The 26,905-nt window shown below is 40.5% G+C and overlaps 1 protein-coding gene and 1 long non-coding RNA gene across 3 annotated transcripts in view; both read right to left on the bottom strand.

The window, feature by feature from the left end:
• Positions 1 to 8,097: 8,097 nt before the first annotated feature.
• Positions 8,098 to 12,448, bottom strand: LOC130905425 (uncharacterized). Its single transcript, XR_009061094.1, has 2 exons — positions 11,750 to 12,448; positions 8,098 to 8,517 (listed from the first exon to the last, which is right to left on the bottom strand). It is a non-coding gene; the product is annotated as an uncharacterized LOC130905425 (long non-coding RNA).
• A 3,031-nt stretch (positions 12,449 to 15,479) lies between these two features.
• The window catches only part of dhx29 (DEAH (Asp-Glu-Ala-His) box polypeptide 29), a 28,022-nt gene continuing 16,596 nt past the window's right edge, over positions 15,480 to 26,905 (bottom strand). The window contains exons 20-28 of one of the 2 annotated variants that reach the window (XM_057818393.1): positions 25,436 to 25,564; positions 25,284 to 25,359; positions 24,075 to 24,299; positions 23,861 to 23,997; positions 23,694 to 23,784; positions 20,526 to 20,807; positions 16,777 to 16,908; positions 16,305 to 16,401; positions 15,480 to 16,236 (exon numbers count right to left, since the gene is read on the bottom strand). In XM_057818393.1, the coding sequence (XP_057674376.1) occupies positions 16,181 to 16,236; positions 16,305 to 16,401; positions 16,777 to 16,908; positions 20,526 to 20,807; positions 23,694 to 23,784; positions 23,861 to 23,997; positions 24,075 to 24,299; positions 25,284 to 25,359; positions 25,436 to 25,564 (1,225 nt within the window). In that variant the 3' untranslated portion in view covers positions 15,480 to 16,180. The remainder of the gene's footprint in view (positions 16,237 to 16,304; positions 16,402 to 16,776; positions 16,909 to 20,525; positions 20,808 to 23,693; positions 23,785 to 23,860; positions 23,998 to 24,074; positions 24,300 to 25,283; positions 25,360 to 25,435; positions 25,565 to 26,905) is intronic. The other variant, XM_057818394.1, reaches the window with a different exon arrangement.

Here is a 26,905-nt window from a genome sequence, read left to right as displayed (position 1 = left end):
TGGGTCAAGCAACACTTGTACTATACCAGATATTAATATTGATCGTGACAGACTGACTCAAAAAGTCATGTCCACATTCGGTGAGGAGCAGAAGTATTTGCACCCCTTGTGATTTTGCAAGTTCACCCACTTAGAAAATAGGTAGAGGTCTGAAATTTCAATCACAGATGCATTTTCACTCAGAGACCTAATCTAAAAAAAAAAAAAAAATCCAGAAATCACATTGATTTAAATTATTTGTAATTTACTGGGGTTCATAAGTATTTGTACCCCTGAGAATAAGCAATAATTATGACAAATGTCAGTCCACCTTCACCACATGAGTAACCCACCACCCGTTTGAGCTCATAATTGTCACTTGTGCACCCCACAGTCAGTCATTATCCAACTGCTACCATGGGCAAGCCCAAAGAGCTTTCAAAAGACACCAGAGAAAAAATTGTTGGGCTCCACAAAGCTGGAAAAGGCTATGGGACAATTGGAAAGCAGCTTGGAGACAATGCATCAACAGTTGAGGCAATTGTTAGAAAATGGAAAAAGGCTAAACATGACATAATCTGCCTCGGACTAGAGCCCCATGTAAAATATCTCCTTGTTATGTCCTCTGGTCTTATGTTGACTACTTTTTGGGTTTCTTTCTAAGATTGTATATTGTTCATCCGTCCACAGGATGTCGCTATTCTAACTCAGAATCTTAAGTTTTTCTTTGGTATTGCTGTTTGCGCTCGGCTTCCCCTAGTGGCGACTTGCTGTAAGCAGCAGGCAGAAAGAACTTTTTATTTCAGTTGGAAAAGAGGCCTTGAGGTGTTAAGACGTTGCACACCTCCTCTGCACCATACATCGTTGGGAACCCTTGACAAAACAAAATCTCTCGCTGCCAAAGTCGAGTAGCCATACGCTCGGCTGAGGGCAGAAGAGTAAAAAGATTTTCAACACATCAAGCACCCAAGATGTCTCAGCAAGAAGTTTCACCACCTATCAGCCAAGTGGTCACCAGGTCGGAGGCCAGTCATTCTCATTCTTCACGCCGGTCCAGAACGAGTCAAGCTGCTGCACAAGCACGAGCAGACGCCGAAGCTGCCTACGCCAGAGCACGGTACGCCAAACGCCAAATCGACATGGAGGTCGAGAAGGCACGCATCGAGGCAACACTACACGCTCTGAAGACGGAAGGTGAAGCAGAAGCAGCGCTCGCCGCAGCTAAAGTTTGGGAGGCGACTTTCGAAGAAGAGGAGCGCGCCAAAGTCGACCTCAGCGAGCAAGGGGTATTTTCCAAGACACCCCCCTCCATCAGGCGTGCACAAGAGTATGTGCATGCTCACTTTGACGACCAGCGTGTCCAAGCAGATGGCACACAAACGCCAAACAATGAGCACCTGGTTAGGCACAATGACTCTCAACAACCAGAAAATAGCCCAAAATCAGCTGGTGCTTTTCCACATGTGCGTCACATCGACATCGCTGACGAAGAGCATCTCCAATCTCATCGTGCGAGAACGGACATCTCACACCAGCCTACACTTTCAGCAACCCCACAAAGTGAACTGTCCAATTTAGCAGCCTATCTAGCACGGCGTGATCTGCTGACATCGGGGTTCAAGGTTTTCGACAACCGGCCAGAGTCCTACCTGTCCTGGAAGTCCATGTTCTGCAACGCGACGGAAGGCCTCAATCTCAAGCCCAGCGAAGAGCTCGACCTTCTCACCAAGTGGCTCGGCGGGGAGTCTCTTCAACACGCTCAGAGGATCAGGGCGGTCCACGTGAGTAATCCACAGGCAGGTCTCCAACGTCTGTGGCAGCGGCTAGACAAGACTTATGGCTCTCCAGAGGTAATTGAATCCTCACTCTTCCAACGGTTGCAGACTTTTCCAAGAATCTCCAACAAAGACACTCACTTACTGCAGGAGCTTGCTGATCTTCTGTTAGAGCTATCGTATGCCAAAAGTGAAAGTTATTTGCCGGGTCTTAGCTTTCTCGACACACCAAGGGGCATAAACCCGATAGTTGAAAAACTCCCATATGGACTCCAGGAGTCATGGGTTACACAAGGTACCAAATACAAAAGGGAAAACGGTGCAGTCTATCCACCTTTTTCGTATTTTGTGCGGTTCGTAAATGACTACGCTGAAATGAGAACAGACCCTAGCTTTATGTTACAGTGTTCAAACGTAATAAATCCAAGGGTTGATAAGACATCAGTAAGACGAGACAAATACAGAGTTCCATTGGCGGTGAATAAAATAGAGATCAGTCCGGCTAAATTGACAGCACCCGATCCAGACAAACAATGTCCTATCCACCAAAAACCACATTCACTCGTCAAATGCAGGGGGTTTAGAATGAAAACACTAGACGAAAGAAAGAACATTCTCAAAGAGCACGCCATTTGTTTTAAATGTTGTGCGTCCACAAATCACAGGGCTCGAGACTGTAAAGCTATTATCCAATGCTCAGAATGTGATAGCGATGCTCATGTGTCTGCCATGCATGTCGGTCCACCTCCATGGACACCTCAAGACTTTAATCCCCCAACCCAGAGTCACGGCGGGGAGTCTGAGGGCCCAAATCCTGTGAACACAGCCAGTTGCACAGAAGTATGTGGGCAAGGCGTAAAAGGAAAATCATGCTCAAAGATCTGTTTAGTTAATGTATATCGCCGAACTTCTCCAGAAAAGAAAAAGAGGGTATATGCCATGTTGGATGATCAGAGCAATTCATCCTTAGCCAGATCTGCGTTTTTTGACATGTTTAATGTGCAAGGTACCATATTCCCATACACCATGAGAACATGTGCAGGTTTATCAGAGACACGAGGTCGCAAAGCTGATGGCTTTATTGTAGAAGATGTAGATGGTAAGGTCTCCATGATGCTGCCTACAATAACAGAATGTGATCAGATTCCAGATAATAGAGACGAAATTCCCAGCCCTGAGGTAGCAGCAGCTCACCCTCATTTGCGATCAATCGCTTCACAGATTCCTCCTCTCGACCCATCGGCAGACATTCTTCTGCTCCTGGGAAGGGACATCATTCAGGCTCATAAAGTTCGTGGTCAGGTAAATGGGCCAAACAATGCACCTCATGCCCAGCGTCTCGATTTAGGATGGGTTGTCATAGGTGATGTCTGTCTCTCTGGAGCTCATAAACCCACATTGAACTCATTTAAGACGAACGTTCTAAACAGTGGACGTCCCACGTTCCTCAGTCCTTGCGAAAACACAATCGTTATCAAAGAGAAATACACCAAAAACGATCCACTAAACACACAAGCGGAACTAGGACAACATATTTTCCAACAAACAACAAATGACGACAAAGTTGCACTTTCGGCAGAAGATGCGTTGTTCCTAGACATTATGCACAACAACTTTGCTAAAGATGAGGCGAATAACTGGGTAGCTCCACTTCCATTCCGCTCACCTAGGCGGCGCCTACCTGACAATCGGGAGCAGGCCTACAATCGTTTAATGTCGCTCCGCAAAACGCTGAGAAGAAAACCTGAAATGAGAGCGCATTACGCTGAGTTTATGGAGAAAATATTCAGCAAGGGCCATGCCGAACCAGCGCCCGCACTGGCGCCAGATCAAGAGTGCTGGTATCTCCCTAGTTTTGGCGTTTACCACCCGCAAAAGCCAGAAAAAATTAGGGTAGTCTTTGATTCGAGTGCTCAACTTGACAATGTTTCTCTCAATGACGTGCTCCTCAAGGGACCAGATCTTAACAACACTCTCGTAGGAGTTCTGATGCGGTTTAGGTCCGACCCATACGCCGTCATGGCAGATGTGGAGCATATGTTTCACAACTTTGTAGTCCGAGAAGACCACCGTAACTACCTTCGTTTCTTGTGGTTCCAAAATCATGACCTTGATGGAAAAGTGCAAGAATTTAGGATGACTGTCCATGTGTTTGGTAATTGTCCTTCCCCATCAGTCGCCATCTTTGGACTGAAGAGAACAGCCATAGAAGGAGAAATGGAATTTGGCAGTGACGCAAAAGAATTCATTGAACGGCACTTCTATGTAGATGATGGGCTAAAGTCATTCTCTTCCATAGAGCAGGCCATTGATGTTCTTAGTAGGGCACAGAAGATGCTGGCTCAGTGTAACATACGCCTGCACAAAATCTCATCCAATTGTCCTCTCATAACAGGAGCCTTTCCAACCGAAGATCGTGCTGTAGGCATGCAAGGTCTTGACATTGGGCAGACTACCCCACCAATGCAGCGCAGTTTGGGCTTAGGATGGGAGCTGTTGACTGACCAATTCAAGTTCCAAGTAAGAGTAAATGAAAGGCCGTTCACAAAAAGGGGAGTTCTGTCAGTTATCAACAGTGTGTTCGACCCACTTGGTTTTGCTATTCCAGTAATCGTAGGGGGTAGAACCATACTCAGAGACATTTCCACAAATGTTTCAGAGTGGGACACTGAACTGCCAAAAGACAAATTAGAACAGTGGCAAAAGTGGAAAAGTTCCCTCGGACACCTACAACATCTTGAAATTCCCAGAATGTACACTTCAATACCGCTGTCTGCAGCCCAAAGAATAGAGATTGACGTTTTTTGTGATGCTTCCACAAAAGCCGTAGGTGCGGTAGCCTACCTCAAACTCACAAATGAGGACGGACACAGCGAAGTGGGATTCCTCCTCGGCAAAGCACGTTTAGCTCCTAAACCAGACATCACCATACCCCGACTTGAACTCTGTGCAGCAGTCCTGGCCGTGGAAGTAGCAGAGTTGGTTCTAGAGGAGCTGGATGTCACAGTCGATCAGGTGAATCTTTACACAGACTCAAAGGTAGTGCTTGGGTACATCTCAAACACCAAGAGACGCTTTCACGTTTATGTGCACAACAGAGTCGAACGCATCAGGCGCTTTGCACAAACTCACCAGTGGCATTACGTGCCCACACACTTAAATCCGGCAGACCATGCCACACGAGCGTTGCCCGCTGAGCAGCTCTCCAGCTCCACCTGGCTCAGAGGCCCAGCTTTCCTCTCCAGGTTGGACCAAAGTCAAGTTCGAAGTCAAACCTTCGATCTCATAGACCCAGAGACTGACTGTGAGTTGCGTCCTGAGGTAACAACTTGCACTACCACCCTATCAAAAGGCCAGTTTAATAGTGCCAGATTTGAAAGGTTTTCAAGTTGGAAGGTGCTGCAAAAGGCTATTGCCAAACTCCAACATATAGCTCAATCATTCAAGAACAACTCTGAGGTTTCCTGTCGTGGCTGGCACAACTGCAACAAACATTTAACTGAAAAGTCACTGCAACTAGCCAAGACCACGATCATTCGCACCGTTCAAAGAGAGGTCTTCGCAGAAGATATTGGATGCATTGAAAAAGGCACAGCTTTAAAAAACTCAAGTCCACTCAGCAAACTGAATCCATTTGTTGACACGCAAGGGCTCCTTAAAGTTGGAGGCCGACTAAAGAAAGCACAGTTGTCTGCAGAAGAAACCAATCCCATACTCGTCCCTGGAAAGCACCATCTTGCTCAGCTCATAATAAGACACTTTCACGAAAAATTATGTCACCAGGGAAGGCATTTCACGGAGGGAGCAGTCAGAGCAGGGGGCTTTTGGATTGTGGGAGGAAAAAGAGCAGTAAGCAGTGTGATTTTCAAGTGCATCACATGCCGCAAATTAAGGGGCAGGCAACCTGAACAGATCATGGCTGAGCTACCTGAAGACAGGCTGTCCACGGACCCTCCTTTCACAAATGTAGGCCTTGATGTGTTCGGTCCCTGGTCCGTTACAGTGAGAAAAACGCGTGGTGCTAATGCAGATGCTAAAAGATGGGCAGTCATATTCACCTGCATGAGTACACGTGCAATTCATATTGAAGTGATTGAGTCAATGGACACATCGTCATTCATTAATGCACTGCGTCGTTTCTTTGCCATCCGAGGTGGTGCCAAACTCTTGAGATCTGATTGTGGGACAAATTTTGTGAGTGCCTGCAAAGAGCTCCAAATAGACAAACTAGGCTGTCACAATGACAAAATAGGCACATTCTTGAAAGACAGTGCGTGCAAATGGCAGTTCAATCCTCCACATGCATCCCATATGGCTGGTTCCTGGGAACGCATGATCGGCGTCACCCGAAAAATCCTCAATGCAATGCTCCTTGAACATCCATATGGGAAGCTCACACATGAAGTACTCGTGACATTGTTAGCTGAAGTCACCGCAATTGTAAATGCACGCCCGCTAACGGCCGTTTCTACAGATCCCGAAAACCCAGTCATTCTTACTCCTGCGATGCTACTCACGCAAAAGGTTGGCACACCACCGATTCCACCAGGGCAGTTTCAGACCAGTGACCTATTCAAAGCCCAATGGAAGCGCGTGCAGTACTTAGCTAATGTTTTCTGGAGTCGTTGGCAGAAAGAATACATCGCAGGCTTGCAGGTTCGTCGCAAGTGGAAAATAAAAAAGCCGAACCTTCAAATGGGCGACGTTGTTTTAATGAGGGAGTCTCTGGAACATAGGAATAATTGGCCACTCGGACTGATCACAAAATCTTTCCCAAGTGAGGACGGTAATGTCAGAAAAGTTGAGGTTAAGATTTGCCGAAACGGCGAGAATAGGTTTTACATTCGCCCAATTCGTGAAGTTGTGCTTTTGCTGTCTAAGGGTAGCATGTAAAACGAGTTGTTGTTTTGTATCGTTCATTAGTTAAGGGCTGACATCTTGCAGATGTCAGGCGGGGAGTGTTATGTCCTCTGGTCTTATGTTGACTACTTTTTGGGTTTCTTTCTAAGATTGTATATTGTTCATCCGTCCACAGGATGTCGCTATTCTAACTCAGAATCTTAAGTTTTTCTTTGGTATTGCTGTTTGCGCTCGGCTTCCCCTAGTGGCGACTTGCTGTAAGCAGCAGGCAGAAAGAACTTTTTATTTCAGTTGGAAAAGAGGCCTTGAGGTGTTAAGACGTTGCACACCTCCTCTGCACCATACATCGTTGGGAACCCTTGACAAAACAAAATCTCTCGCTGCCAAAGTCGAGTAGCCATACGCTCGGCTGAGGGCAGAAGACTCCTCATGGGGCATCACTCATGATGAGAAGAGTGAGGGCTCAGTCTAGAACTACACGGTAGAAGCTAGTCAATGACCTGAAGAGAGTTGGATGCAGTTTCAGTAGAACACTATGGTGCAATGGTTTAAAGTCATGCATTGCTCAGAAGGTTCCCCTGTTGAAGACAGTACATGTGAAGGCCCATCTGAAGTTTGCCAGGGACCATCTGAATGATGCAGAGGGGTCATGGGAGAAAGTCATGCAGTCACATGAGACCATAGTAGAACTTTTTGGTGCAAACTTTACTCGTGTGTGGAGGAAAAAAGGATGAGTACAATCCCAAGAACACCATCCCCACTGAGAAGTATGGGGGCGGAAACCTCATGCTTTGGGGCTGCTTTTCAGCATAGGGGACAGGACGACTGTACTGTATAAAGCAAGAGGATGAATTGCGAAATGTATCGTCAAATTTTAAGCCACAACCTCCTTCCCTCAGTCAGAGACTTGAAGATGAGTCGTGGCTGGATGACAATGATCCGCAGCACACAGCCAAGCTGACCAAGGAGTGACTGCGTAAAGACATATCAAGGTTCTGGAGTGGTCTAGCCCGATCTCAATCCAATAGAAAATCTTTGGATGGAGCGGAAACTTCGTGTTTCTCAACGACAGATCTAAAAATTTGTGTGGCATAATGGGCAAAAATCCCAGTTTTCATATGTGAAAACCTGGTGAAGAACTACAGAAAGCATCTGACCTCTGTAATTGCCAAGGCTCCTGCACTAAATATTATCACCGATTTTCTCAAGATTATGCCTCTCAGTGGAAATGCATCTATGATTGAAATTTCAGACATCTACCCATTTTCTAAGTGGGTGAAATTGCAAAATCACAAGGCGTGCAAATACTTCTGCTCCTCGCTGTATGTGAATGCCTGGCCAATTTCTTCAATGACTTATAAATACTTACTTGCCCAATAAAGTGATTTAATGTCAAATTTGAGAATCGCTGCATTACAGTGTAAACTATAAAGGTGTACCTTCTATGAACGCAGCAAGCCACTAATAATAACGCGTGAAACCGTTTACAGGTATGATATTTTATTTGCAAATTTTGGGGATAAAAGAATTATTACAGGTGGGTTAACATTTCTATTGCGGCAGTCTGGATGAAAATCCTCTCGCCAAGATGTATAGGTCACGAAGTCGCCCGCCACTGCTTTGACCGATCTTCATGATTCGCCGCAAAGCCTCCAATCAGGAATCGCACATCCTCGACCTCCAAGGTAGCGCCTCTTTGCTTCTCACATTTTCTTTGTACCTCCTCCGCGGATCCCCACATCACGTCATCATGTACCGCTGGACTTGACCTGGCTCTTCTGGTCCTTGGTAGGGGTCTTTAAGCGGCAGCAAATGGAGTAGAGCTGGTCGCCCATGTAGCGAAGCTCCAGGCCGATACTGACGTCAGGGGAGGGTGGGAGCGAAGGAAGGTTGCTTGTCACTTCTGGAAAGCATTATAAAATAATTAGTCCATGTAATATATACAGTAGTATGAAAATATCTGAACCTTTTGCAATTTCTCACATTTCTTCAAAAAATTACCATTAAAAATGATCTGATCTTTGTCAAAATCACACAGATGAAAAAACTGCTCTAACTAAATCCACCCAAACCTTTATAGATTTTCATATTTTAATGAGGATAGTATGCAAACAATGACAGAAAGGGAGAAAATAAGTGAGTGAACCATCACGTTTAATATTTTGTGGCCGACCCCTTTTGGCAGCAATAACTAACCAGACGAAGCTGCAGATCAATCTGGCACATCGATCAGGACTCATCTTGGCCCATTCTTCTCTACAAAACTGCTGTAGTTCTGTCAGATTCCTGGGATGTCTGGCATGAATAGCTGTCTTTAGGTCATGCCGCAGCAGGTTCAATGGGGTTCAAGTCTGGACTAACCTGGCTACTCCAGAATGTGTATTTTGTTCTTCTACAACCATTCTGAAGTTGATTTACTACTGTATTTTGAACAATGTCTTGTGGCAGCATCCATGCTCTTCTTAGCTTCAACTGTCTGACAGACGGCCTCAGGTAATGATTGCAAGTTGTCCAGGCTGTGAGGTAGCACAACACCCTCAAATCATGATGCTCCCTCCACCATGCTTCACAGTTGGGATGAGGTGTTGATGTTGTTCCATTTTTCCTCCACACATGACGTTGTGTGTTTCTCCCAAACAGTTCAACTTTGGCTTCATCAGTGCACAAAACATTTCGCCAAAACGTCTGTGGAGTGTCCAAGTGCTCCAAGTGATCGCAGGTCTTCAGACAGCTCTTTTGATCGAGCCATGATGCACATCAGACAATGCTTCTCATCAAGACAAGTCTTACCCGGTGTGTTTCGTACTGGCCAGGGAAGCTTTAAAAAGCTCATAATTTATTGGGCAAACACCTGACTTAAAATGGTAAAAATTGGTTTCAGTTGCTCTTTAAGTCTCCTTAGGCAGAGGGTTCACTTACCCCCCCCCCCTTCTGTTATTGTTTGCATGCTATCATTAAAATATTAAAACCTATAAATTTGTTTGGTTTAAGTTATAGCAGACACTGTATTTTCATCTGTGTGATTTTGACAAAGATTAGATCACATTTGATGGTGATTGTGTGAAGTGAAGTGAAATGTGAGAAATTCCAAAAGGTTCAGATACTTTTTCATACTACTGTATATTGTCGGTCAAACTAATTAAATGCCCAAATAATTGTTAAACTCCTAATAACAATAACATAAACGGCCACATTTTCAAGTCAACTATGTACTGTTACAAGTAAATTTTTTATAATACTTAAAAAAAAAATTAAAAAAAACAATAGGTCTGTTCAATACTAGTGCGCGTGCGTTGTGTCCAATGAAAAAAAAAAAAAAATCTTTCACAGAAGTTAATGACCTTCCAAAATAATATATACCCAGAATTGGGTTTTACAGTAAGATTAGGGTAAAGACCTTAAATATGTTTTTTTTAATTGAACCTAAAAAAATAGGTAATTGCCTCTTACTGAACAATGATGTGTGTTTACTAGGGGTGTAATGGTACACAAAAATCTCGGTTCGGTACGTACCTCGGTTTTGAGGTCACGGTTCAGTTCATTTTCGGTACAGTAAGAAAACAAATGCAAAATAATAATGTGCTAGTTGTTTATTACACACTTTTGTGCTTTCAACAATAGGAACAGTAGCCTATACATAGCTAGAATTCTGCTCAAAAAGTAGCGGGTATTTAAAGATAATAATCCAACAACAATATGCCTTTCAGACCCCGCATATTGGTCAGCTTTCTTTCTGAAAGCAAGAAGAAAAAAGAAGTCATGTGCTAAAGAGAAAAGCAATCCCAGTGACAAAGATTTTAACATGTATTTTACAAATAAAATGCCACAATGAATTTTTTTCCCCTTATGAACGGTATTCAAAAGCTTTATTGGTGGATTTTCTCAAGTTAAAGCGCCACACAGAAATTAATAAATTTAATTGTGTAAGCAGGATCTGTATATTATTCTTATTATTTAAATTGCTGGTGTTTTAGGTCATTTCAATTTATTTGATTTAAATGGGCTATTATTTATTTTACTATGTGTTTGTATTTTACAAATGTGATGTAGTATTCATTTATATTGTATATTTTATGTTGTATGACTTTAGTTCCTATGTGAATATTAGCTCCTACTTTTCTTGTTGTGGTAGGAGGGTTTTATTTTGAATATGGGGCCGTGTTGGTTATTATTATACCAGAGAAGACAACTGTAAATCAACAAAGACAAGTCAACTGTGCCCCGATCTAGCACTCAGGAGATCTGATGGACTCAAAAAGTGGGTTAGGATTGCATATTAGTTTGAAAATCGACCGGATCCACCGTATTTTTACACGAATGACTTCCGGTCTGCCAGGTGTTGTGCCGAAAAATGCCCCCCCGCGTGAAATGACCCCCCTGACGGTAGCGCTTATTTATGAAGCTTTATCATGGACGCATTACAGTAATGGATTTACGACTGTAAAATCTGTTTCAAATTAATAAATTACACAAAATACTAGTAATGTATTTTGGTAACAAATCGACGTATAAATATTTTTGAACAGAAATGTATTACACATGTTTTCACGACCATTTCCCGATGACAATCACACAGGTATGACATTTATTAGTTCAAGCAGAGCAAAATAATACATATTCACAGTACAAGATACATTAGTTCAAGCAGAGTAAAATAATACATATTCACAATACAATATTTATTATTTCAAGCGGAGTAAAATAATAGATATTCACGGTAAAAGAAAGTCGTTTCCGTGTCCATCGATTGGTAAGAAACACGCGGCCGCACTGTGACTGGTGAGCATTCGCTGATTAACTTTAACCGCCGCGTTTCACTGCGTTCTCGCGTCGGCGCCGTAGTGTCCTACCGTGTTGGTGCGCATTATAGTAGAGAAAACGGAGTAAATATAATCTACACAAAGAAACTAACCCGATCGACTCACAGCCTCGAAAAGTAAGGGTTACATTACATCAGAAACTCGTTCGGTGCGTCTCCGTTCCGAACCTAACGCCAAGTACCGAAACGATTCAATACGAATACATGTACCGTTACACCCTTAGTAAAGATACATACAATAATTAGGTCACACGGAGAAAGATACATATAAGAACCCTCCTAAGAACAAGCATTTCAAAGAGTAAACATCACTCACCTTGGCCTGACATATTTTTCAATGCGTCTCCGCCAGAGTAAACGAGGGCAATCAAGGTGCACGGATTCCCGCGTTCTCGTCCTGTTTCAATGTCAACAAGTGAGTATTGAATGACTATTCTTAGCCGGCGAGTTTATATGGAAGTAGTAATAGATATCACATTTATAAGGCTAGATGTCATAAGGCGGAATAGGTCGCGTAAGTAACTGGCGGCCTTCTTGCGTCGGAGGACATTTATGGAGGGAACATAAGGTGAGTGATTTCCTTCTCTCAAATACTCTTAACTCGCTGAATTCTTGACAATTCTTTCCAAACATTTTGGTTTATAACAACTGCGTTAACATAGCTATAATTAGAGCTGTATATTTTTACAGCACGTTGGAATTCATTTTAAGTATAAATTTAATTAATTGACTCTCTGGCGTTTAAGAAAAAAAGTAAGTTTTTTCAAAATTGGGTTGAAAATTTAGCAATTACATTTCAAAGTAAACGCTCCTTTGACTATATGCCCCGACGCAAAATGGCCGAGTGACGACGCTCGTCCCTGTTAGCTCAAAGCGCGCATCAGATATATAGGGCGGTGGTGACGTCTCAACACGGAAGCTAGCTCTTTAGCGCCAACAGGGACAAAGATACGTAGGAGCATAGATGTTCATGTTTTGAGCGAGCCGCCACACAGTGCCTCCCATTTTGGACGTGACCGATCTGCCCCTTTAGTTTTTGCAGCATTCGATTTAGCCCTTTTCCAGTGAATGTATTTTAATGGTGGGGATAGAAATATATTGACATTATATAGATAATTTCAAATGCTTCCCTTATTTATTGATGTGCAAATGAATGAGTGGCGTTTCCGAGCAGATTGGACACACTCAATATGGCGGCTTAATTTGCATCGCAGCATCGCGCAATCCTTCAAAGTATATATATCTATGGTGAGTACCACCCCTTTCTGTTGCACCTGGTTTAACATATGACGTCACACACCTGCTCGTCACCTGTCCCACGCTTTGTTTTTCGAAAGTCACATGATTTTGAATAAGGTTGATATGAAAGACATAAAAAATTCCAGACGACAAACATGTGAAAAACATGTAATATACAAAGTATATTTTGCTATATATACTTATAACTATATTGATATAATTGTCAAATGAAAAAAGTTTAAAAAATATATAATAATAATAATAATTTTGATTCCTTTCCGTTGTTGAGGTGTTTCACATGTTTTCTACACTTGACTAACAAAAGGGAAACAACTCGGTGAGGGCTCCATGTTGCATTTTCGAGAAACCCAGGGTGTGGTGGTTACAGAAGCCTTCTGTTGCCAAGAAGTCATGTTACCATGACGTTATGTGAAAATCACCAGTCTCCATTTTTCTACCTATGTGTATATTTGGGGTCTCAAAACAGACTTCTAATAACTAATGAAAGCAAAAACGGAATTCATAAGGACACTTTGCTTCTTGCACATTTGTCGAATGGAAATTGTATTCATGAATTTACACCCATTATTATTATATATTATATATATATATATATGGCGGAAAACACGGACAAGACTGAAAAAGCAGTTTCTGCTCTTGCACTCCTCTTTAAAAGAAACTGCTGTATTTTAAGCCAAAACAACTGTTGTGTTTGATAGAACAATATGTCCATATGCTGCCATAGCAGATTCATGGCGTATGAAGCCCCCGAACTATTTTTAATTTGTCCGTTTTACCCTGAAAACCCCCGTTTACAGATGTCGCACAACCGCTTTTGTTTCAACCTAGCCATAAAACGAAGGTAATTAATTATATTATTCAAAATGTCGTTTTTAGCTTAAAACCATTCATTGATGTCTCATATTTTGTTTAAAAAAAAAAAAAAAAAAACTTAAAAAAATTATTCACTCACATATTTTAAACTTTAAAACAAATTATGTCACAATGAAAAAAATGGCGTCTGTAAAAAAAAAAGTCACGGATATCTACCTCATAACTATCGCTCAATTGTATTTTTTTTTTTTTTGTTACTGTGGCATTTTCTCCTATATGTTAGATGATAAATAATTGATCCAAACAAAAAAAAAAAGTTGAAAAAAAAAAAAAAAAAAACGTTTAAAAGGGTAAATATATGAAAAAGAACATCTCGACCCCTCCTTGATGTCTGCGATTTCTGCATCGCGACCCTTGTTATATGACCATGTTTCACCCATACAATCCCCCAAAAATCCAGCTGTGGCCACTCACAGCTGTGTCTTGACACTCAGTAATACATGCTACATGGAGTTTTTGAATGGAAACAAAGTAAGTACGCGATAATATCTCGTTAAAGTCATGGCGTCTGTAATTCTGTTCTCGCGTGCTCTCACCTCCAGATAGGGTTTTGCTGTTTAAATTTTTTTTTTCTTTTTTTTTTTTTAAATGCCCTCCTGCTCAAAGTTTTTCTTACCCCAAGAAAATTGAGATTTTAAGAAGAAAATTTTTTGACAGGAGGGCATTTAAAAGAAAAAAAGTTTTTAAAACAGCAATACCCTACCTAGAGTTGACAGCACGCGAGAGCAGAATTACAGACGCCATGACTTTAACTCCATGTCACATGTATCACTGAGTGTAAAGACACAGCTCTGAATGGCCACAGCTGATTTTTGGGAGATTTTATGGGTGAAACATGGTAATATGACAAGGGTCGTGATGCAGAAATCGCAGACATCAAAGAGTGGTCGAGATTTTCTTTTTCATATATTTACCCTTTTTAAACTTTTTTTTTTTTTTTTTAACTTGTTTTCTTGCCCGGTTGTACAGCGGGGCCTCCCGCTTCTCTTTCTACTCTGGTTAGATCATGTTTGTGCTGCTCTCTGAAGGGAGTGGTACACAGCGTTATAGGAAACTTTAAATTTCTTGGCAATTTCTCTTATGGAATAGCCTTTATTTCTAAGAACAGATTGTCATGTTTCACGTGAAATTTGTCTTTTTCTGGCCATTTTGAGAGTTTAATCATACCCACAAAGTTGATGATCCAGATACCATAATAGCTACTACTAGGAAGATCAGTTTTATAGCTTCTCTAACCACCTAAACTGTTTTGAGCTGTGCCAACATAATTGCACAAGGTTTTCTAATCATCCATTATCCTTCCAAGGTAACTACCGAGCACAATGTACCATTAGAACACTGGATTGATGTTTGCTGTAAGTGGGCCTCTTTACAAAAACTACTGTAAGTAGATATTGCATTAAAACCGCACATTTCCAGCTAGAATAGTCATTTACCACATTAACAATGTATAGTATTTTTCTGAATCGTTTAATGTTATTTCAATTGAAAAAAAGGAGGAAATTTCTAAGTGACCCCAAAATTTTGAACGCTAGTGTATGTAAGTTTTGTTTTTTTAGTTTCACTTTTGAGCAGTGACAACCTCATTGCAGTTTTGAAAAGCTTAGTATTTTTTTATTTTTAATTTTTATAATTAGTCTTTCTTATGGGGGCTAAATACAGTTTTATGTACCGTATTGGCCCGAATATAAGATGGCCCTGATTATAAGATGACCCCCTTTTTCAAGACTCAAGTTTGAAAAAAGACTTTGAACACCAAATTAATTTTTATACAGAAAATAATTACAGTATATCAGAAACAAATGATTATAACAATATATTTGAGAGAAAACGCATGTTATTTTGCCTCATTCACATCTTATTAACTGAACATTCAAATATATAAAGTGCAATCACATTCGTAAATGAATGGCTTCTGGTTTTTGAAATGTAAATAAACCGATCTATTGTGATAAAACAACAAAACTGCAAAAACTGCAATAACCATCAAAGTGAGGTTTAACTGTAACTGTAGTCTTGAAAGAAATCTGAATAAGGAAAAACATTGCAATAAAATAATGCAAACTGGTTAAACTTGAGAGTAGCTGAGATCTGTCATGACAGAACATCGCTTCAATGATATCTGGCGCCATCTAGCGTCGTGAATGGGTATATTGTCTAGACCTCGAATATAAGACGACCAACACTTTTTCAGTCCTTTTTCAATGCAAAAAAACACCGTCTTATATTCGGGCCAATACGGTATTACAGAATGTACAGTGTGATCTGTTATCTGCCAAAAACATTGAACTTTTAGATAAATATCAATTCTATTCTTTCTATTTGTTGATATTATTGTTGTGCTACATTTCTTAAATTATTGTAAATATATTTTCAAAATGACAGCAAATACAACCATTTTTTAAAATATCAAATTTGTATTAGATAAATGCAAGTAATTTGTACAGCTGTGGAAATTCTCTGGAATAAAAAAAATACTTTATTGCAAGTGTTTGGCAATGACAGTTACTCTCATGATTTACATTTTAAAACGAGGAGTATGAATATGATTAAAAAAACATTTGTGACCGTGAGTTCTCCATTATAATTCCCACTATTTTTTCATTTGTACACATCATGCAGAGTGCTCCGATTTGATCAGCTCCAAGATGATTTGAATAGTCCTTTCACCTTGACAAAAGGAGAAAAAAAAAACTTGATTTTAATATCAGCAGAGGGATGGCGGGGTTTTGTTTTACCTTCTAAATTCATGCGCGGGTTCTCTAGCTTTTTCTCTAGCAACGAGTCCAGCAGCTTCCTTAAGTGTTTGAAGATCACGCCTATTCGCACGGGAGCCTGTAAAGAGAATGTAAATTGTGACAAAACAAAAACATTAGTTCCCTAAGTACATCCTTGTAGTCACACAAGGATAGCGTTTTGCAATCTTAGAAAACATCGCTATAAACAACAAGCATAACAAGTTTTCTTAGATCCAGAAATAAAAAATAAAAAAATTCAAGAACTTTTGAACCCTATGTTAGTACATTCAACTGAACTGCAAATAATTGATCAAAATATATGATAATTATACTAAATTATCAAACTAATTCAAGATTACAGGCAGCAAAACTCTTGGTACTCTTGTGGGCTGCTTGCCTGTGATTGCCCCTTGATTAAAGTCTAATTTTGAGTAGAAAGCAGTCATCCAAAATGTACATGGTCAATAGTAACCTGGAAGTGCATCCATCCGTCTAGCGTGATCAGGCGTTCTCTGTGCTGAATATCGATGTCCCCTCCAAAAAGCAGCATGGGGAACGGAGATATGAGAGTGGTGTCTCGCAGGTAGATCTTCGTGTATTTCACCTGATGAAAAAATGAAATATGTTTTAAACTGGATTTGATGTCTAGTAAATTCAATGACACCTTAATGTATTTAATAACTTTAAAGTGCCTGTGACACGAAAAAGCATGTTTATTTCATAATACACGCGGTATTTTATGCCCCTGAATGATATGGGCCGCTTGGATGTGTGTGGAAGCGATCGCTATTTTTATTTAGTTTTTTGAATCCCGCGCCATGAAAATGAGTGACTTCCGGCTTCGGTCTTGCATTGAGGAGGAGGGCGCTGTGACGTGTACGGTAGAAGACGTCCTCTTCACGCTACGGTGTACTGTTGTGTATGAGGACGAAGGATTCAGCTGATTTTGCGGATTAATACGTTTATTTTTCGCATCACGCCAGCCAAACGGCTGCAGAAAAATCATTCTGTATGAGGGAGAGGCGTATGCACCTTTTTGGTGTTTCAAAAGGTTCCCATTCACCGTGGATATTTACTGTGGGACCATTGGACTTATGAGGAAGTGAGTAAACATCTTGTTTTGTATTATGTCAAATACGAATACAGTGATTACAAAGTAAACACTACAAACTTCCTTTAAATGAAGGACTACTTACGTTTGATCATTGATAGGCATGTAAAAAGCTCTCCTAATGCTAATTAGCAGCAGCACGTTAGCTGCACAACAAATCCAGCCACCCTCCTCCGGGGAACGAACTGTAAATTGCTCTCCGCCGGGCGGTTTGCCAATCCACTAAGACAATCGACAACCGGGTCGTCATGTCAAATAATCCAGGATAGTTATGTGTGATTTTCCACTTCGAAGACTTTGAAAGATCACTCGGTTCGGGTTAGCATGTCGGCTAGCTGTCACGGCTTCTGGTTTGTTTACATTTTCCGAAGCCGGGGAAGGGAAATTACATATGTCCGATTTAGGTGTCATAAAATATCGTTCGGGAGGTGCGACAGTAAAGGTGAAGTCGACATTTTTGACCATTATGGAGTAATTTTGCCATGTTGTCCTGAATAAATGCATTTTTATTATTTCATATTCCATTCAGCACAAGACTGTTATTTGTCATGAACATGCCATTTATTTAGCAATTGGGGAAAATACTTGGATAAAAAGAATATCCTGTAAAAATATTGAAGTAAAGAGACAGAAACAATGACATTTTGCCGCTCTCTTCGTCGCGTTTTCCCCGTGAATAGTTCCCCCTCGATGAGCTGACTGGTCCTTCTCAAGCCATTTATATAGCTATTGGGGAAAATACTTGAATAAAAAGACTATCCTGTAAAAATATTGAAGTAAAGAGACAGAAACAATGACATTTTGCCGCTCTCTTCGTCGCGTTTTCCTCGTTGTGAATAGTTCCCCCTTGATGGGCTGACTGGTCCTTCTCAAGCCATTTATATAGCTATTGGGGAAAATACTTGAATAAAAAGAATATCCTGTAAAAATATTGAAGTAAAGAGACAGAAACAATGACATTTTGCGGCTCTCTTCGTCGCGTTTTCCTCGTTCTGAATAATTCCCCCTCAATGGGTTGAATAGTAAAACTGAGGAGCCCAGTCTACCGCTGACGTCATCCACCTGTTGGGGACGCTAAAGCCCCATAATGGTAGGCGTGGCTAACCGACAGATTAAAAAACTAATTTCTCGTCATCTGTGCTTTTCTAAATTGTTGTATATAGTCGAATCGTCTCAAAATATGATTCTAATTCACATAATAATGCCATTTAAGACTTTTTTTCTCGTGTCATATGCTCTTTAAAGCAGTTCCAACTAGGGATGGGAATTGATAGGATTTTTACGATTCCGATTCCATTATCGATATTGCTTAACGATTCGATTCTTTATCGATTCTCTTATCGATTCTAATTTGGGGGAAAAGAAGAACAAACGTTTTGATTGGCATCGAGTTTGTTTAAACAGAAGTCACAACCTTGCAAACTCACAACACGGTCAAAAGAGGCCCAAAGCCTCAATATTAACTGTGGCAATAAGTGGCAAATGCACAAGAATGTTTAACATTTTACTGAAACATTTTTCTAATAGAAATAAAAAATATTGGTATATATTGGCATATAGGTCGTTGGTCTGCCGTTAGCAATATGTGTTAAGCTTGCAGGGGTCCCCAAACTTTTTCCAGTGAGGGCCGCATAACTTTTCCCTTCTCTGATGGGGGGCCGGGGTCAGTTTGTAACAGAAAAAGTGTGACGATTGCAGGAGTGCCTAAATGTAAAAAATTATTGTTTTTCAGAAAGCCACAATCAAATAACCCTTTCTGGATATTTCACGGAAAAAAAGTAAATAAAATAAAAATAATACTGTAATATAATAATAATTAATAATAATGACACTATTAATCAAATAGATAATAACCAAATAACCCTCTCTAAGTTCTTCACAGAAAAAGGCCAGAAAATAAATAACACTATTGAGAAGAAAAAAAAAAAAATTCAAAATACTCTCTGGTATTGTTCAGGGGGCCGGCCCAAATGTCGGGGCGGGCCGTAGTTTGGGGACCCCTGTTAAAGTGTATTATTTACCAGTATATTGAAATGCATGGCTTTTAGTTTTTATGGTGCTTTCACGCTCAAGTGGGGGCGCCCTTGCGCGTGCTCACGCGAAGAAGAACGCGCTTACGTGAAGAAGAGCGCGCTTACACGCGAAGAAGAAGAAATGCCGCATCCAAGCGAGTTAGTGAGAGAGGGAAGCACTGCTACAACCCGACGTTCTTTGTTAATGCTTGTAAAATATCGACAGAGGCAACGCCTGTATGTATCATCTTTTGTGTTGCTGTTGTTGTGTGTTTCCACTCGCGATTGGACACTTAAATCCAGTTGTGTAGTTGTTTGAACGATGTGCTAATGCTAGCGAACGCATGCTAGCTGTGTTGTTATTGCTGATTTACGTTGATGCAAACCTGTTTGTTATTGGGGACCAAATTGATGTGTTTCATTTCTATTTTTAGTTTCACTCTTCAAGTGATGGTTGAATAAAGTCCGCAAATTATACCAACGTCTTCTGTATCGTCATTTCGGAGTTTAGCTAGCTGTATAGCTGTCTCGGTGAGGACTGTAGTCTATTCCCTCCCGATGCAGTTATCTCCACCTTGCAATGATTGCAAGTTGTTTTGTTGTAATTTTTCCTCGTGAAGTGAAGACACACTTTCGAGCGTTTGAACCTACGTGCTGTCATTGTTATGTTTACGGCTGCAATGCTCGTGCTTCGTGCTTAAACCATCGTAACCTTTCATTTTTTCACCCTCTTTCCTGGTGAAGTGTAGCCAAACTTTGGAGCGGGTGGTTCTTGGCGCCATGCTAGTTTGATGTGTTTGGACAACAAGACAGTCACGACGCAATATGCGTCTTCAGGACTCGTTAAAGGGATCGTTAAGGCTTTTTCATTGTGATGTCGAGGCCTCGAAACACTAGGAACCGGTTCCGAATTGGAATCGGATTTCGATTCCTATCCCTAGTTCCAACAGTGGTAAGATTGCTGATTTACTTTCCTTAGTTTCAGTTTTGTACGTATTAATGTGCCAAGGTTACTGTGTAATCAATGTAAAAACAGATCTGATTCATTTATCACCATCAATAGCAGCCAAAGAGTTAAAAAGAAAATGAACGTCAGACCTTCTCCTGGTACAACAGCCAGCCGTGCGTCTGCAGGTTGCGGTTGACAGATGACGGGTGCACCTGCGCTCGGCCCTGCGGTGTCTCCGCCGAGCACGCCACGCGTTCCAGCACGTCCACGGAGGGGACGCACAGCATGCGCGCTACGCTGTCGTACAGGCCCGCCGTCAGCGCCGCCCCCAGAAGTGACACAGGAAGCTTGGCTGCTGCTGGGGAGTTGGGGGTCCGCGACAAGCAGAAGCCCGCTTGTTCCATCATCTTCATCAGTTCCTGCTTCACATCCTGCATCGCAAAGACTTATTAGCGACACCAAATTCACTTGATTCATTTATAAACATACTTTTCTTTTTATTTATTATTGACTTTTTAGTAACGGTGCAACCATCCATTGTTGATCAGGGCCGATTTAATAAATTTTGGGTGACCGGTCGATTACTAAGAATAGAACCGATCTTGTCTGCCCATCGCGTCTAGATTCATTACCCTGCTAGCAATTCATCGTTGACATTAGTGGTCATTACTATAAGGATATAAGTGCACTTGTTGGGTATTTTCATACTTTTGCTACTCCAAAATAATGATTATGATTGTAATGTCTGCCGCTTGTTGTTAAATTAAAGCAACAATAGGTAAATTATCAACCTTTATGAAATATTTTCATAACATTTGTGATGATATGTCGACTGACAACTACGTCCCAGATAGCAGACCGACATTTAATAAACGGTGATTTTCCATCAAAATCATCAGTATGGTTGACATCGAAATTTTCGACATCAAGTGACATTGAAACAACGTTGTTCTATGGTATGTCAGGAGATGGTTGGGTTAACATTGTCTTATAGTTGATGAACTAATTTTGACAAATAGTCGATTTATGATTGTCCAGAAAATATGATTGGAAAGTCATTGAATTATAATGGTCGAAAACATAACATTGATTCAGGGTTGTTCCAATATTAATAATCGAAATGACGTTTAGGTTTTGTAAGGATTTCAACGTTGAAACAACATTAATTGAGGCTGCGAAAGTGACGTTGATTCAACGATATAAGATCGAAAGCGGAATGTCTATCCAACAGCTTTTCAACATTGGTCTGCTATCTGGCGTAGTTGAATGACAACTCTTTTATATGTTGCGGGGGTCTGTATCGCTTTCACCGGCACTAATTAAGTTTGAGGAGGGTGGCAGGAAGCTTGCCACACACAAAAAAAATACAAATGTGCTGACTGCTTTACGGCATACGTCACTTCCCCCTTTCCCCATCCATTATAAAGACGGAAGTCGATGCGAACGCTTTTCCACGAATTCTGTAAAGATGGCACAGCAACAAAAGAGACTAAAAGTTTTTTCTGAGAAGGAAAAAAAGGGGTATACTACCAAGATATGCAGAAAAAACATTGGCCCAGCCTTCACTCGCTGGCGTGACACCCCTCCTGCCAACTGAATTCGTCAGCGCTGATGAGTTCGGGTGCGGTGGTTAGCCACACAGTTGCTAACCAACATATGCTTTTGTTTAGCCAGAACTGGATACAGGACCTTATTACTATTCATCCTTCACACAGTTGCTGGAAACAGAAATTTTGTAAAATCCATCTGCAGGCGACCGGGGGATTGATTTTTGATTGATTGATGATTTTACGACACAGTGCGGGTGTGTGCTGGTCCTCATGAGAAATGCCAACAGTCTGCCGTAAGGCAAAACAATCGACCAAAACTGAAAAGTTACCAAGTGTTACTTTGATGTGGCAAGGAGTGAAATTTGTATTGGCATTTCATAAAAGACAGAGACCTGATATAATTTCATATCGCTCTTCTCCAAGATGAAGTAATTTACCAATTTCCTCAAAGGGGAAGTTCAGAATTTTTGACATTAGGCTTAATTTCTGAGGTAGCAGGGGTTTAATTAGTTGGTGGAGTTGGTTTCAACAAATGACGTGCAGTTTGTTGTTTTTTTGTTAGTTTCAGGGCTCTGGGGTGGCTAAGCTAGCGCGAGTCAATAGTGCTTGCTAGGATGCCAATAAAAAGCAACATATGCACGCATGACAATCACCAATGACCCATGCAGTCAATAGTGTTAGCTATGTTTTTAGGACAAAGTTTTTAAAACTTACCATTGCATGTCAATAATTGTAGTATGAACAGGCTGTCGAGGCAAGCAGGGTGTAGTGATATCACATTGGTTCAGAATGAAATGAATTACGGTAGTTTGGTTGCATGGGTATTTCGAACTATGATCTGCATTTTGAATTTATTTGGCTATGTTAGGTCTGTCGATATAGTTTTTTATTGGCATGCTAGCAAGCACCGCTGACTTGCGCTAGCTTAGCCACGCCGAAGCCCTAAAACTAACAAATAGCTAACAAACTGCACGGAATGTGTTGAAACCAGCTCCACAGACTAATTAAACCACTGCAAACTTGAAAATTAAGCCTAATGTCAAAAATTCTAAACTTCCCCTCCCCTGCATTTTAATTTTTGGTATTAGAAATTTGAATTGAGCAGTTTAGAATGAAAAGTTTTGCAGTTAAAAAAAAACTTGTTTCAAAGGTAATGTTCAATGTTATACAATAAAACAAGATCGATTGAAGTGTTAAATGTGCATATTGTTGTTTATGGGGAAAAAACAGGATTGGCACAAATCTGGATCATTAGGTCAGACTTATAAAAAATCAATCTTTGGCCAGGAATTAGGTCAGACTTATAAAAAATCAATGTTTGGCCAGGAATTAATGATCTGCGAACCCTTGCTGAAAGTGGCAACATGTATGCTAAAATTACAAGTACAATTAGAATCTCAAGATGGAATGATTTAAAGTGTCAATTAGATTTATCATTTTTTATACATGAAAAAAATTATCATTACTGTATTATTTCATTAGCATAAATGGTTTACTTCTGTGAAAGTATTCTTAAACATATAACCAATTAGGTAAAAAAAAAGCATTTGCATTATTTTGTCAATTTTCTGTTATATTTAGTTGTTTTAACCATCAGTAATAATTTCCCGTTATATATTAAGTTTTGATTTAACTGTGATATTAATTACTGTGCAATAATACCAAAATGCTGCAGTGCTTGAGTCAAACCACTGTATCACACTGAGAGCAGTTTCTCATTATTAGTTTCCCTTATTTAGCTACCTCAGTAAGTTCATCTCGTCTTACCTCTATAGTGGCAAGTGCGGCGCGGTTGAGGAAGTGTTTCCGGCAAAATGCCATTTCTGCTTTCTGTCCCTCCTTTTGGGAATTCTTCCAGCTAGAACATGGAATCATGTTATGCCTCATTTATTCCGCACATTATTCTAAGATCGTCAAACATAGGCCGTCCATACCCAAGATATGCATTATATATGGTCATGTGGTCAGAGTTGGCCAATGCGAGTGCTGCTTTGGCCAAGTTGGCTTCCTCCTTTCTATTCATGGGCGTGGAGAATGGAGACTTCTCAGTGATAGCAGCCGCGATGGTCGCCTGGAAACGTTAGATAAGGATTTTATTAGCAATGCCAATGACGGACTCGGTGAAAATAGGTAAAACTAAGAACGCACGATGGGCTCCAGGCAACCCAAAATGGCGCCATAGATTAGCATCTTGCCGATCTTGACGTTGACGGGCAGGTTGGCCAGGTGTTGCCCCAGTGGGGTGAGTCGGTGGCACCCGGGCTGACAGGCGCCTATCTTTCTCAGCAGGTTGACTGCGTTCATCACAGACTGAGACTGCGGGGCGTCCAGGGCGCCGCTCAGGAATTCCTCCGGGGAGCCGTACTCACATTTCTTAATAAACGAGAAAAAAAAACGCTCTAACATTCTACATCTGTCATATTTCAGTTTGTAGAGTAATCGTTAGGGCTTTTCATTTCATTGCGCAACTTCAATTGTTGCATTTCGAAATAAATTTTAAAAAATCATTTCTATAGGTTGGACATTTTGGGGGTTATTATTTGTTTTAGCTTCTTCAATTTAATCATAATTTAAACTAGCCCTGCAAGCAGGACTGAACGGGCCCTCACACGTCGCATTCGGATGTCACGCAAAGTCGGACGGCATGCAGGTTGAGGTGGTGGTAGGTCGTCCCCCTCTAATCATCTAATGAGAACCTAACCCTAGAACCGAACCCTAAACACAAAAAACACCCGACTTTGGTACCCCGTCCAGGTCAGGCCCGTTTATGAAAACTACTATTTTGAAAACTTAACATCTCATATGTCTCATGAACAGTCGCACAAGTTTTGAGGAGGATCCAACTAACTGCTTAGGTGCAATGGTCTCATACGTGCACGCTTTTTATCGACTAAAACCGCATGTTTTTTAATATTTAATCCAAAAGACCTGATTTGCTGTTGGGTTTGGAATATGGGTGCAAGAGACTTTTTGGAGCAGTTTTGCACAACGTATCGAATCCCCGAATTTCATCGTTCTATGTTGAAAAAACCTAAATGGAGAGGCCTTTTTTAAAAATTCAAGAAGGCACCACTGAACCATTTTGTTGCGTTTTTTGGCAACGTTGCAAAATTATCAAAATGTTTTTACAAGATTATTTTTCATTTTATTCAGTAATTTTTGTTATTAGTTTGCAAGATACTATTAAAAACTGTGTTTTTAAAGAATCATTATTATTGCCATTATTATTTTCTTACCATTTTAGGAGTTCTGCATATACAAAGGCTCTACGCTAGTACATGTTGGCAAATTAAGTGAGGAGGGTTACTGTCATATCAGCAAACTACTAGACTAGCTTGGTAACTATATTTATTTTACCATAATGTGCAAACAGAGCTCCTCCAGGGGCACGCGAAGTATCTCTGGAATGGAGTATTCCATAAATGCATCAAATCTGAGGAGGAAAAAAAAAATCCATAAACAGAGAACATGTGAAGATTTATTTTGCTTTCTAGTTCATTCCCACTTACCTGTACTTCGGATAAAGCCTGAAGCAGAAGCCATTTCGGACACGTCCAGCTCTGCCTTGTCTCTGGAGGGCGCTGGCTTTGGACACAAACGTCTCCACCAAGGAGCTCATTTGGCTGCTTTCGTGGTACCTGAATGCCACATCACACACATTGTGTAAAGACATCTGATTGGGAACACGTTCAGTTGGATTTAACGGGTTATATTTAAAATGCTGCAATTTTAACTGCAAGTGAAATTACAAAAGATATATTTGACATTTAAAAATAAATTTTGAAAAAAATAGAAGGTTGATTATTATATACCCTAATTTTTGGACTATAAGCCGCTACTTTTTTTCGTCATTTCGAATCCTGCGGCCTATAGTCCAGTGCGGCTTATTTGTTGATTTATTTGTGTTAATAGGTAAGACTTTATTTGACAGTGGCGTCATAAGACATTGAAGCACTACAAATGTAAATAACAATCAAAATGTATGTTCTGTGCTAATTATTTCTTCAGTTACTGTTCCAGTTGTTTCATTAATTGCTAGTTATGGTATTTGGTAACACTTTATTTGACAGTGGTGCCATAAGACTGTCATTAGACAATCATAATTATGACATGACACTATCATGGGCATTAAGTGTCACCCAGCAAATTATGTCACTAACTCCAATTATGTCCAGTTTGGATCTTTTACATCCATTCAAAAGTGAGATAATTTTCTGGATAACACTAAATTACATCTGTTATAAGCATTTATTAATGCTCATGAGAGCGTCATGTCATAATTTTGATTGTTTAATGACAGTCTTATGGCACCACTGTCAAATAAAGTGTTACCAAATACCATAACTAGCAATTAATGAAACAACTGGAACAGTAACTGAAGAAATAATTAGCACAGAACATAAATTTTGTTTGTTATTTACAGCTGTAGCACTTCAATGCATGCTAGGGGGCATGTTGGACAACAACAGTGTTGACATCAGGTGGCAGCAGAGGTTGAATGTCTCCCCCTAGGGAGCAGTGATGGCCAAAGCTTTGCATCAAATTGGTTCAAAGCTTCATGGTGGTTCATTTGGTCTTATGACAGTTATATGATCCGCAGTCAAATAAAGTGTTACCGGTTAATATGTTTGGTGTAAATATCCTATAACACAGTGAGGACAGCTGCAGCGTGTCAAATTTGTTGCGTGGCGGCTTATAGTGCGGTGCACCCTAAAGTGCAAAAATTATGGTAGTCAAGATTTTCTGGTAATATAATATTGGCTCATTCTAAAAAACATAACATAAGATATATTTAGCTTACATGATATCATGTAAAAAAATAAAGTAAATGTTGCCAATAAGAAATAAAAAGTAGATCAGGATGTTTTTGTGTTAATTCATAAATACGATTGCTAATTATGGTTCTTATAGGAAATAGTGTAAAGGGAAAAATACAGTATTGCTACTTCTTAACCAATTTTAAGAAAATCTTAAGAAGA

Source organism: Corythoichthys intestinalis, chromosome 17 (genome assembly GCF_030265065.1).
Source record: "Corythoichthys intestinalis isolate RoL2023-P3 chromosome 17, ASM3026506v1, whole genome shotgun sequence".
Classification (NCBI taxonomy): domain Eukaryota; kingdom Metazoa; phylum Chordata; class Actinopteri; order Syngnathiformes; family Syngnathidae; genus Corythoichthys; species Corythoichthys intestinalis.
The sequence above is the reverse complement of the archived record's forward strand: the minus strand, read 5'-3'. Positions and strand labels throughout refer to the sequence as shown.